This window comes from Pieris rapae, chromosome 17 (genome assembly GCF_905147795.1).
Source record: "Pieris rapae chromosome 17, ilPieRapa1.1, whole genome shotgun sequence".
Classification (NCBI taxonomy): Eukaryota; Metazoa; Arthropoda; class Insecta; order Lepidoptera; family Pieridae; genus Pieris; species Pieris rapae.
The window spans coordinates 609,151-623,625 of NC_059525.1; the positions used below are offsets into that span (position 1 = coordinate 609,151).

The 14,475-nt window shown below is 31.9% G+C and overlaps 1 protein-coding gene across 5 annotated transcripts in view; it reads left to right on the forward strand.

Annotated features, from left to right (window-relative positions):
• The window catches only part of LOC110998329 (teneurin-m), a 198,803-nt gene that overhangs the window by 34,113 nt on the left and 150,215 nt on the right, over positions 1 to 14,475 (forward strand). For 4 of the 5 annotated variants that reach the window (XM_022266898.2, XM_022266899.2, XM_022266903.2 and 1 more), the window contains exon 2: positions 6,718 to 6,762. In XM_022266898.2, coding sequence (XP_022122590.2) covers positions 6,718 to 6,762 — 45 coding nt within the window. Of the gene's footprint in view, positions 1 to 6,717; positions 6,763 to 8,548; positions 8,584 to 14,475 lie in introns of all 5 variants that reach the window. The other variant, XM_045631843.1, reaches the window with a different exon arrangement.

Sequence of the window (14,475 nt, forward strand, 5' to 3'; positions counted from 1 at the left end):
ATGGTTGCGATGGTTATGCTATCTGTTTCTGAATTTTGATTCCTTAGTATCTATACAAATATTATTAATAGGAGATTTTTGTATTTTATTTTTTGTAAGTAATAAAAATGAATAATTTAAACTATTCGAATATTACAAAGAAATCTTTGGTCGTTAGATTGCTACATAATTTCTGAGTAACATAGGCTAAATTTGTTTCCAAAATGTAAATAAAGCCAAATTCGACATGGCTCAATATAAAATGTATAATTTACAAGCACGTAAAGTAATTTCTACAAATAACTTGAAAATTACATTACATAAGTTAAAAACTAAATTGAAGAAGATTGTAAAAGAGAAATATAAAGTTCTGAGTACACTTAAAAATTAGAACCCTAGTGAACTACGCTTCATATTAGTAAAAATAAGCTGCATAAAACTGCAGCTGGAATTCCCAATAAGCTAATATTCGTAGCTCCTAAATCAATGTAATTCGAAAACTACAGAACCTGCACGTTACGGCCAACATAAACCGAGTACTGTAACTTTTATTCGGCTATAAATTTACTGCCATTCAGCCGGTTATTTCTGGATTTTTCTAGAAATTTCTCCCTTGATGCCTGAACTTTATTACGATCGCTATCGAAACTTAGTTAAAGGATTTGGATGAAATACATTTGTTTTTATATTCAATATATCCATTTTTATAGTAAAAAGTCATGTTTATTTTATTGTTTATTTACCCAAATAAGTCGACAATGTATTTACATATATTACATAATACACACATACCTAGATAATACAACTACAAAAAGTCCGATATAACAGTATATGATTTAAATATTTCCAAAATACGTATCTTATATTATTTAATTACGAATTTTAAATAATATAGAAACAAAAAGACAAGACAGTGTTTGAATTAATCTCAAATTATATTTCAATACGTATTTCGGGAGAGGTTTTCAGAGATAAATAATTTGAAATGTTTTCTATTTCTTATTTAATATATTTCACCTTCAATCATGAAAAAATTTGGTTGGTTGTTACTTAGATAAGCTTCTCTGCTATCACGAAAAACACAAAGCCATCCTGCTAACAGATTGTATGTATACACCGTGTACGTCGATCTTCAATTACCATGAGGCAATCACCCGGCGTAACGCACGGCTGCGCATCCATCTCACTCGTTTTTCTTTCGTAAATATTTAGGTTACTTTCACATTGACTTTTATAAATTCTCTATTTTTTGCTCCATTTGGACTTCATATAGACGATACTTCATAATGAAGTGACCTATAGAGTAATAAGTAATTTTTTCCGTCTGATTAATTAAAATCTAAAAGAAAATTTAGTCGTCAAATATTTAGTTAGTAATATTCCTTAAATGTATGAAAGTGAACTCGGGTATTTTATTTTTTATAAGTAATATTACACATATTATAAAAGAAAGAAATACGAAACAGAATACATAAGTCAAATAAGTACATATATAGATAAAAAGGAAACTGAAATTATACATTAAGCAAACAACAATTTAATATTTTAAAAACAAAATAAATTGTCAGTACTGGTAAATAAAGTCAAAGTATTTCCGTTTCTTAAAATATTTCTTCACACCTTCGGTGAGCTGGAAAATGTCTAATCCTCATAAATTGTATTGTAGTTAGTTTAAGGTAACTACAATACAATTTATGAAAAAAATAGAAAAAATATATATACATAATATAAAACAAAGTAGATTGATGTTTAAAGCCAACTAAGTCACTTACAGTTAATTTTAAATTAAATTTGTCCAACGCTTCTACCCATACATCATTTGTATCTCTTATACCCTAGCAGAGACTTCTACGTATGTCAATACGTCTCTCGGTTAGCGTTCAATACGGTTATTATGCACATGCCTCAATACGGCAATGCGTCAAAAGATTTATAGCATTCAAGTATTTGTACAAAATGAATTTTAGCTCTCGATGAATATTAAATAACAACTTAAAAGCTTTTATTAAGTTATTTAAAACATAGAGAAATGTGGTTGAAATTTGCGGTTTTTAAGTTCGCACGTCCGTTATTTCCGCGGCGAGCTGATGCATTGAAATTATCCATTTATTTTTGTTTACGTTTTGTATGAAGTCCCAATAAACTCCGATAGGGAATGACGCAGACATATTTTTACGCCTTAAAACAATCTTCAGTTCATATAGACATACTAAATATAAGCTACAAATCAAACATATAATTTTATAACAACATTAGTCTAGTAAGTCTTTCGCTTTGTTTTATATGATACGTGTGTTTGTAATAAAATAATTTTGCATTATTCATGTAAACCTCAAAGAAATCACTATCATAAAAACCAATTAAAATCGTACTTTGGCTAATTTTCATCATATAATAGATCAGTGGAAGAATTTCACGACCCCGTTCCGTGATTGGCAGCGCATTAGTAAAGGCTTTTCAGTCCCCCCGCCCCCTCGATAGTTAATTAAACGTCAGATGGGAAATATTCGCGTCATTAGGAAAACTAGCGCTGCAGCGGAAAGAAGGCTGTATGGGTTTTTATGAGAAATTGCCTGGGGCTGACGTTGTCGTGTTTGCTTAACACTTACAGATTTTTTCTTTTTTAGGTGTGCGATGTTTTGCTTTTACAGTGCTTTAATAACTTCTCATCTATTGCTTCTATATGATGACTTCAGGGCTTTCAATTTTTATTATTTATAATAAATAAAAAATATAAGGGATGCAACGGGAGGTCTTATCGCTAAGAAGCGGCAGGCAGGCAACTCTAGATGGAAAGGTTTGGTTACGCAAATCTTAATCTTAAATAATACAATAAACTCAAAAGTTAATCTCAAGAATTTTGAATTGCGATGCAATACAAAAGTAAAAGTAATATAAAAAATACAATTATTGATTACTTTATCATATACGCCATTGCTTATATTATATTATGATTATTCATTATTGCCATCATTAAAATTTTGATAAATAAAATGACTTATTAGTACCTGAAGACCTCAAACGACCTAACATTATTCTAGATCGAAGAATGTGACATAGACTTCAAGTTAAGATTCTGCTGTGATCAAGAACTAAGGAAACAAACTATGCCTTCCAATGTTATGTTTCAATTTCTCAACGCTTCTGGTTTTACTAGCAACTATATCGTGATTTTAAGTTTTGCATATAAACACAAAGCAGATCATTTTGATTCTGTCTTCGGTCAGCAGACTATAACTTTGTATAGTCTATAGAGATGTTTATCTATTAAGTGATATTTAAACAAAACCTGGCTTTTGACCTTTCTTAGCAGTCTTCAAAAAAAATCAGAAAAATTTACGTAGGATTCATGACTTTCTCGGGGTCGGTAACTCATGTCTTTGAGTACCGTGGTCAGTAAGATCCTGTATGGCTTACCACGATCCTGCACGTCTCTCACAGCAGTTTAAAATTTGGGGGCCGAGAGTTTGACTGGATACTGGACAGTGGACAGTCATCTTGGCCAACGTCCATGCGATCTTTTGCCTACGGTGTTGCCTATCACGATGAGCTTCTCCAGGTTCTCGTCACCTCTACGCATTGTGAACAGACACATTTTTATCTTCAGATCTGATTTATGGCGTACTATCAAAACTTGTATGTTAGAACTATGTTAGTTATTTCGACTATGTACTTGCGTGTTGTTCCCTCGAGAATGTAAGTACAAGCTCCTATTTCATCATGCCTCCAGCTGATAGAGGATCCCTGACAATCACCTGATGTTAAGTAATACCGCCGCCCATGGACACTCTAAATGCCTGTGGGCTCGCGAGTGCGTTGCCGGCCTTCTAAGAATTGGTACTATATTTACTACCCTATTTTTCTTACATAAACTGTTAAAAAGAACGGGTGTAACCAGCCTTCTTACCTGTAATGCGGTCACGTTGTTATACCTAGTGACTCCTAAAAACTTGTAAAAGGACTTGACCTTTATAATCTATCTTATGACTTTTGAAGGGTCTCGTGAAATATGACAGCAACTTGGAAATTAGAGATGAGGAAAGTCACTTCGTGATCGAAATATTTGATTTACCAATCGTTCTTAATATATTGCTTTTACTTGTAAATATAAAAGTTGTTGTCCGCGATTCACTCCTAAACTAGCGAACCGATATCAATCAAATTTGCACACCGTGTGCAGTTTGACCTAACTTAAAAGATAGGCTAGCTTACATCTCAATTTATACACGCAATATTATTTTATTGCAAAAAATTGTTTATTATTTGATACAATTCTAACAGATGGCGCTGTGTTAAAAGTACCAACGTTTCACATACGCTATCTACCTTTAACATAAGTTCTCCTACCGTTTTCCTTGAATAGTTTATACTATGTAATATAACAAAAACCTTAGCCACAGCAACGCTTGGCCGAGTCTGCTAGTATACATATACAAAGTCTTGTTGTAAAAGTTAGATTTTGTGTTCTTTAATAAGGTTCATAAGTTGATTGGGGCGTGTTTATTTTAAAAGAATCCATTCACTGTTTTAAAAACTTTCGTGAAAGATTATTTTTAATTTTCGATGGATCTCACTGTCTACACTGGCAGTAAATGTAAAATTAGAATCATTTAATATTTCCTTTTTTTTGACGTTCATAAGTGTACATTATGAACATTATGTACCTATATGAATAAATAAATTTTGACATTTGACTTTTGACTTTTACACATACGTCTATATGTCTACCAGTAGTACCAACCAACCACTGACGAGATCTCAGGTACAAATACGTTGCGGTATTACAATCGTTTCCACTTGACAGAAGGTTGATTGGCTCACTGCCCTCATAATCTTTTTAATTTTCTTTTTTAAAAATTACACATCTGTTAAGGGATGTAGCAATTATGGGGGCGCATTGAAAAGGGCTCCCACGAGATAAAACACTTATTTGATGATCCACTCCACGAAACCCTTTGTTTCGTCCAGACTGTTGCAAACCCTATAATATGTTTTGATAGAACCTAACACGTGCAAGTCTTTTATGTAATGTACAGGCAGGAAGGATATAACGGTCGCTTTAAGATATTCGTTGCTAACTAGAGATTCTATTTCTTCTGATTTTATTGACACGTTTGAACCCAAAAAGTCAAAGTTTTTGGTTTTAGGTATCCTATAGAAATATTCCCAATTCCACTTAGGGTTCTTAAAGAACAGAGCATTAATTAAATGGCCGGCAACGTACTCACGAGCCCTCTAGTATTAGTATTTCCATGAGCGATATCACTTATAAATTACCTGAACCGTAGTAGTCCGTCTAGTAACCCTTATATTGTAGCGCGAAACGTTTTTTGTGACTTCCGAATAGATAAAGCAAACTGACCTGTAGAACATATATATATTTACAAATTTTATGTATGCCACATTTAATATTTTGCATTTTAAATATCTTTAATAAAATTTCTATAATGAACATAAAAATAATTTTTTGGCGATTTCACGTTTATTATTATTGGCGGAGGTTTTATTTTGCAAAATGTTTTAAGCACAGTCGTTATTATAATTTGGATCGCATCCAAAATGATACCCAAAACTGAACGTTACATATATTACATTATTTTCATAATTTCTTGATAATAATTATTAATATTCATCGGGATTTTGTGGGCTTTATTTAACCTATAAATAAATATTCGATGGCACAGGCGTTAAATCATTTATTTGCTTTAATTTAGTTGCTTACCTAATGAGTTATAAAACTTAATATTTTGGAAGACGATACTGAGAAATAAATAATCTGAAATCTACATGACATGCTATTAGCAACTGATATAATAAAATATAATATTGTCAAATTGATACTCATAAAATATCCATTACATCATTATTGAAGCAAAACTTCGTTGTCTCGATGCCTATTTTGTGTTTAAATTGAAACAAAAAGTTTGTATGAATCATCAATCATTATATTTCTCTATTACAATTCGTTCGTATTTTTGTAAATATTAATAATTAATATATATTATTATTATGCCATATTTCTTTCTAAGATGCATGTCCTTGATTCAGACGCAATGATGATTTAAAATAAATATTAGACGTTTATTTTCTTTAATATATTTTGGCAGGCAATGTTTTAATATGCAAATGTAATGCGCCGTAACGATAAACATATATTAAATTTGAACTCTGTTATCAGTACACAAAGTTCTTTTTCAAATAACTCTGGTAACATATGGTATCACTCACGTTTTAACAGATCGTCAAATCCACAAATAATGCAAACAATATTAAGCTTTGTGTCTATCTTCTTAAAGTGGTTTTGTGACTGTTAGAGCAGATACGAGATTGAGATACATTAGTTTATTAGTTATACTAAACTAGACCTTATTGGGATAACTGAAGGCACTTTTTTCTGAGTGAGACATACTCATGCATGTATCCTTTGTAATACATGGTAAACAATATTGTATTATTGAAAAGTCACGACTTCTCGTTATGAATGAACGGTTTGTGAGAAAATAAAATACCCGCTTTCTTAAAATTTTTTGGTAACCGCCTGTTTCTATTATCTACTTACTAGTACTACTACGGCAATGGATATTGTTTTTCAGCATAAATTAATTCATAATGCAAATACGTGTGACTAATTAATTTTTTTTTCAAGTTTAGATTATAATTTAACCAAAAAGTATATATATTTCTAATAAGTTAAATAATACAACCTAATATCATACTAATATTATTTTTCTTTTACAGGTGAGTCGCAATTGAACGGAGATGATTGCGGTTATAGTTATATAAGTAAGTATTTTTATTAGTAATATATCTAAATAATGTTTAATAATAATGTTTACATAATTATACTTCCACTGTACGTGTGTATGTCACTGAACGGATGGATCGATTTAAATGATTCTTTTTGTATGCGTTTGGGTGGCGCCCTAGATGGTTTAGAATCACAAATCATCCCGGCAGATGACGCTGCAGTCGGTAATAAGATTATTTATCTTTACAACAAATAAACAGCTGATCTCCTGTATATGTGTTCAATATTAAACTGTATAAATGCTGAACAGAATTTTATGAAATGTCAAGTGAAGAGAAAAAAAAATGAGTTGCGACTGCCGTGTGTATGTGTAAGGTAAATAACCTTCTTTACAAGTAAAAAATCTTTGTAAAGTATGTTTTTAATACATTAAACAATGTAATAGTTTGGATAAAAAACATATTTTAAATATCTTCTAAACATTGTTTTACTTGAGCATTTTTTAATCATATAATTATATCTGTGAAGTTCGCGTTGAAAATATGCCAAGAAAGTAGCTTGATTATGTAGGAACGGTCTCAGTTAGTTAAGTCAATTAACTAACTTCAGTTCCTTACCATTTGATAAACTATCGGGCGTAAAGCTGGATGAAAAATTCATTGGCGCTTCGGACAACCGTTGAATATTCCTTGATTGATTTTGTAACTTAATTATTGTTTAATGAGTTTTCTTTTAATATTATCGTGTTACCGAGAAACTTTCTCTCAATTATTAAAGCTACTGGTGAAAAACCCCAAGACGCTACAACTGTTTATCTGTGTTGGCTTCATATTTTCCTTTTACTGGTGATCTGCTTTATACTATGCTAAATATATATTGATTTATTAACGAACGAGTCATAGTTCTTGCTAAGTTTTGACTATGAATTTTACGCTGTATATTATCAATTGCCTCACAATATATTATTATATCTTTACTGAGGTAGTGTTAATGTCTAATAACATAAGGGTTAAGAATGGCGTCCTTAATTACTAGGTCTTACTACTTATCACAGACTACTTTTAGACTTAACGAATAGATGGGATGCTGTTAATTACATATACACCCACTATTACATTTTATCTTTAATCTTTAATAAGCCGAGTAACTTAGAATGAATCTTGAGGTTTTTATATTAAAAATCCCGTCAATATGAAAGTTTACGCTGCGTTAACACACACATTTGCAATTCCGCCCGCGTCTAGCTGTCCGCATAGATGCCATCTCCCTCACGCGTATCAGTAATGGTATCCCCGTCTCAGCATTGCATTCGATTGCAGCTGATTTCAACGAAATTCACATTTGTTTCCTCTCCAGAATAGAACGGTGCTGATTTCGTATTCGATGTATGAGGAAGGAACATTGACACTTTTTGTTTTTCGCCTCCTTAGTAAAATCGAGCTTTTAAATCATCACTGCGTCTGCAAAAAGAATTTAAATGTTTCTTTAATATTTTCTTTAAGAATGTGTTATCTTGTCAGATCAGAACGCTTTCGTTAGTTTTCGTTTTTGAGTTAGTTTTAAATATTGTAGTATTGTTTGATTTGCTTTTTTAAAAAAGAGTAGTTATTTACGCCGGCTTTTTCTCGGCCTACACCCTCTGTCTTCTTTACCGATGAGTAGGGATGCCTACAGGTTCCAGGTGATGTGGAATAAGTGATACCTTGATGATCTCATGTTCCAAAATAAACGTATTTTTATTTAAAATTGGAATACAATCACAAGTTTGTAGGGCTTTCTAGGTCTAAACTTAATTGTAATTTATTGATTTTTTTATTTCAGTTAATCGACGTCAGGCGATGATCTGACTGGCAAAGGTATTAAACTTTACCAAAGCACTGCTTTTGTGATGTCTGCTTATCACTATTTCACAAAAGCCCTATCGTTATTTGCAAATTCACCTCGAAAATATATTCTTTCTAATTGATAGTTATTATTTGAGTATATTTCGCACGTCTGTAGAACAAATGCACGTTTTCCATCAAATATAGATTCATCAAATCTATACTAATATACTAAATAATATTATTTTAAGAAGAAACATTTGTGTTTTGTATGTAAGTTTATAATGTTTTCACATAAAAACTACGGGACCGATTTAAATTAATTTACCATTAGAAAGGTGCATCTTCATTGACTATATAACATTAAAAAAATTAAGACTAACTAAACGCTGACAAAGATATCATTGAATTCAGGAATTTGTTCTATGGGCACTTAATACATGGTACTCCTGTTTCCATCAGTTCTATAAAAACCCATATTGCTCTATCTCAAACAGCGGAGATATATTACACGTAATTGCCCCCTATCTCAGGTAAAAATCGTTTTTCATAACCCACTTTTGAAAAATATGTTCTTCATAACGCGGGAAAATTCACGATAATTTAGCGTTAGGTACAATATGTAAAATTCGCCCGGGCAGTGGGCGATTTCGGTCAATTTTGGCCATTAATGCGCCCATCTTTCGTACCCTCATCTGACCTTTGAATAAATCTATTACTCTTTTATGCGAAGTTATAATTTTGTTGGTTTTTATTTTAAGACTTAGTTAAAGAAATATACAGGAACTTAAAATAAGCGTATGGTAACCCGGAAGATAAATTAATAGTTTTCTAAATTTAAATACTAATTGTATTAGTGAATAATTTCTTTCATTGACCTGTGAATTCTTTGGTTAGTTAAGATCATTATTTATTAAATACTTTACGTTGGAGTTCTTATTTTAGTTATCAAGTCTAGACGTACAAAGAGTATCGAGATTCAAGATAACGTTGCTAAAACCTTTTGAGGCAACTCCCGCAAGATTTTAATCAAGAAAATCTGTCGTTTAATGAAAGGGGACTCTTAAATAGTTCGCTGCGTCATCGGGCTGGACGAATACTCGCCAATTTGATTATGCCGTCAAATTTCCTCGAAAGATATTTCTGTTTGTAAACTTTAATGCATTGCAATCGAGAACTTTAGTTTCTCCAAAAGCAAAACTATATTAATACAAAATATATATTATTATTATTTTGTAGGGAAATTAAAAAGGCAAAAGTCACTTTATATACATTTAAGGACACCTTTCGCTTTAGATTTTTGTAATTCTAGCCATACCGCTTCTGCTTTTGAGTAGTGTTGGCCTCTCTCTCCTATCGTCTATAGTCTCATCTCTATGGTTGTATGTCAAACACAGAAGCATTGTCACCTACTTGCCTATTGCCAATATTGACAAATAAAATGAACATATACAGAAATCTACAGCCTAGCCAAAAAAAGGTTTTTAAAGCTATACATATATAAGCTCCTAATAAAATTCTACTTACTGTTATACATTAATATTCCTTTTTATACGCTTATTTAATAAGTACATATAAGAACAAGAGCAAAATTTTGAAAATCGAATTACCTTTCGGTATTCCATATTCAATTTGAGTATCGATTCTCCAGTTGTTGGAAAATCGATTTATCGCGTTTCACAGAGCGGTTGGAGGCGTCTGCGGTTGCAGGCAAATTGCAACCTTATTTGGCGACCAAATTGCACTCGCTTAATTATTAAAGTTGCCTGAAAGGGGCCACTGTTTATCCTTGTCGTTAACTTGAGTATGGTGTATAAAAGTTACGCTTATAAGACGAGTAGATAAATTCACTGCACTGAACGTGCCAATTTAGTTAAAGTTCGTTAGATTCGGTATATACTTATGTATATGTTTTTGGGTGTGTTTATATTGTATTTGGAGCTTTAATAAAGCTTTAATGTCATGAATTGTGTATATATGTACAAATAGAGGAATGAAATCTACTTTTGTTTAATTTAAATTTCATAAATGATTGAAATAACTGAAAAATTCAGACTTTTTAGTGTTGCTAATTACGTTAAAAGGTACCAACCTATAAAATATAGGAGTCTCATTTTAGGATCTACTGTAAATTGTCAACAAGAACCATTCTTGATAGGACCCTCCCCAAACGATTTATAGTGCAAGTTTTAGATGGAAAAACTTTGTAATCTTGTCTTTGAGCTTACTGTCTCTCGAGAGAAATACTTCTAATGTCGAAAACAGATTTTTGTGACCTCAGTATTAGACCTTGACGAGACTGGAGGAAACGGAAATAAATTTAAATCATATACATCACCTCACTAACTATTATAGGTACCATGACGCCGATTTATATATGGGATTTTTGAAAGAAAAAAAGAAAGAACTTTATTAGACTTTTATAATTAATGTATCTAATTGTACCACTATCTTAGGAAATAAACTATTTCATTTCATTTCTATATGTTGCCGGCTTTTTAAGAATTAGTACACTTTTTTCTTGGTATATATAGTCGTATCCCTGACAATAACTACGCTCACAAACAAATTTCAGCCATATTATATTTTAAACTAAACTTAAGTCACTAAGTCTTAAAAACTCAAGACAGTATTAAAACAAGAGTTATGAACGGACATCATTTTTCTGAGCCATTACAATGTGATATATCATGTCATTAATAGAACTCTTTGTTCTTGCTTTATTATTAGTTCTCTTTCTGATGACCAAAATAGAGAGGGATATAAACGTCGTAATCCTTTTGTCTTTTAAAAGTTTGTTTAGATACTATTGATTAATGATATCCTAGCTTCGTAGTAGTTTGTATTTAATCGGCTCGAATGCAAAACTGGGTATATACTATATATGCCTTGGGGAAGATGACTCAGATACTATAGGTACTATATATGTTAACAATATGGTTAAAAAACAAAAATCTTCTAAGGTTATATTAATCATACTATCATAGTAATTGCTCTTTTTTAATTATATCTAAATTACAAAAACCGTCATACATGTAAATATGCTTTTAAAATTTCCAATTAAAACTTATAATGTAATGTGAAACCGCTAAATTAGCGACGCAAAAGGCAATATTAACGAAGACGCGAACTTTGAATAAATATTTAAAAAATGTCTATAAGCCGTGGTAATAAGGTCTCAATAAATAACGCTCCCAGACAAGAACAGGAGGAAGAAAATTAAAGATTTAAATACACGCAGGCAAACATCGACCGAACGACATACGGAATACGGTAGTGTTTCCCATGTACGTTACGGGCAGCAAAAGATAATCTTGTTCGAAGTCATTTTTGACCAATTTCCCTCGGTATTGAAAAATATTTTATGAAGGCTGACGTGATGTCAGTTTCTGTTCTATTTTCTAGTCTGCTATTTTGCCAATCGTGTATTGATGGGTTATCGCGAGTGGTGATTAAAATTTCATTCGTTATTATTCGTATGACGGAATCCTACTTTTTGGACAAAACAATATTTTAACTAATGATTATAAAAAAGATTTTAAATTCATGGTTACAGTATGTGCCTCTCACTCACCAGGGTCTTGACATTGATTTTGGTAGGAGTAAATAACACCATCATAGTCTGTCCTGATAGCTTTCAATATCGTATAATTAACAACTGAGCGGTTCTTAAGGCAGTTTTAGACACGCACCACCAATATGTGGAACTATCTGCCCACTGAAGTATTTCCGAACCAATTCGAATTAGAGTTCTTCAAGAAAAGAGCGTACCAATTTATATTAGGCCGGCAACACACTTGCAAGCCCTCTTGCAATGTGAGTGTCTATGGGCGATAGTATCACTTAACATCAGAGGAAGACCCGAATAAAAATAAATCAGTGACCATTTTAGGGCTAGGCCTCAGATGACTGGATTTGGTAGGTAGGTAGTCAGCCTCTCGTGCCTGACACACGCTGTGTTTTCTGTGAGTCTAAGGAAAGTCACAAGTCCATTCGTGCACAGCCCGTAGCACTCAATTATATAAATCAATTAATTTTTTTTAGGTTGTTGATATTAATCATGTAGTAATAATAACTTGCTATGTTATTAATAGTGGTCTGATAATTGAATTGTATTAAATGTATGTCGAGGGTACTTCAATTTACGTCGTTAAGGTATTTAAGTAAAAGACAGAAACCTATTAGAGAGTTATTAAAGAATGCTCAGGGTACTTATTTGTAGTTCTCCGTTCTTCTGCGTCGCTTGGCTCGGTCAGGTAAGGCGATTAAACAATTTCACTCTGCCGTACTGTTTTATTGTTATCTTATTAAAAGGAATTGTTTGAAAGCTTTGTTCCGATGCTGTTTTGAATTTAGAATTGTTATCAATAAGCTCTTTAACTACCTACTGTATTCGTACGTAATAGTAATTAATGAAAAGTAAATACTTTATTCATGACAAAAATTGGCAGTGATAAAATTCATCTATGGCTAGTCCCTGTTTGGGGGTAACTAGATAACAATTAGTAGTCAATGGTATTAAAATAGTTTATTTTAAGAAAAAGAAGTTTTAGTGTTACCACTAATCAAATACAAGTCGTAGAAGACATTAAGTATGCGTGAATGTTACACGAATATTAAAGTTATTTCTGATCACAACAAAATTGTAATACCCATATGTCGACAATTACGCATTAGAGCGACATCAATCAAACCTTCTAAATCTGTCATCGGCACAATAAAAATGGTTGTATGAGTACTAATGTCTCCCTCGGCTGTTCGGGGCTGATGTCACCTGTCTTTCATGAGTGCCTTGGCTTTACTTTGATTGATTCCACGGGAAAAGTGGGATGTTTAAGTATACTGATTTCTATAAACGGTATGACAGCACTTAAATTGTGTTTGTGAGTTGTAAATGTTTTAGGTACATATATATTTTGATTGACAAGCTTAAAAATCTTCGACGGATATAAACGTAACTTTACTATACCTATAAATATGAATTTATAGTACTAGCCCTTAGCTGTCCTTAATTTCTCTTAAAATCCCTCCTTATGCGACTACATACAAATTAATATGAATAAATGATACAAATTGAATTACCTGTATAATTCACCAATGTTTCGGGTTTTATCGAGCTATGACACTGATTATCAGGATATTGATATTTTTAACCTAACAAAAATGATGTGAGAAAATACTTTAAGAGGTAGGAAGACTGATTTTGTTTCAGCAGTCATTTAAAATATTATTTGTTGTTTCAAATGTTAAATGTCAGTTTTCTTTAGTTGTTTATTAATGTATCTTTATCTATTAATGTACTCGCTTGTTTTCCGCTCCATATACGAGCATATTGTTTATCTATGTAATCTGTTTTAGCTTTCTGTATTGGTTTTGTTATTGTATTATAATATGTACATATACCTAAGCTGTAGGATTACTAATAATTAAATAAATAACAAGACGTTTCGAGTGCAGCAAGGCTTAATATCTCGCAGGTGATGTAGAAGAAATATAAAATCACCAAAAAATAATGAGCAAAAATATGTTTTGTTCTAATGTAATATTTACGTAAACCAGAGACAATAAGAAGAACCGTGGTATAGAGGTTCTTCCTATTCGAATAAATTTCAATTTCCGTTGAAAGTCAACTGTCGATAATTTGGTTTGCACGATTTTCCAATTAAATGCTTGGATTAAAAGTGCAACTGCGGGTTAAAATTCTTGAAACAAACACAAACAAGGTACATCGTACCTGTTCTATTTCTCGGTATTCTCCGCACCAAATTTCTCTGATATTTTACCATCAATCAAGATTCTAATTAAAAATCTAATCATACGAAATGTAATTGAATAGTTTTACGATTCTAATTTATTGCATCTATTTTTCAGTCAGTTAACAAACTCGTAAATCGAACGAGCGCATCTAAAAGTGTTGTAAAAACT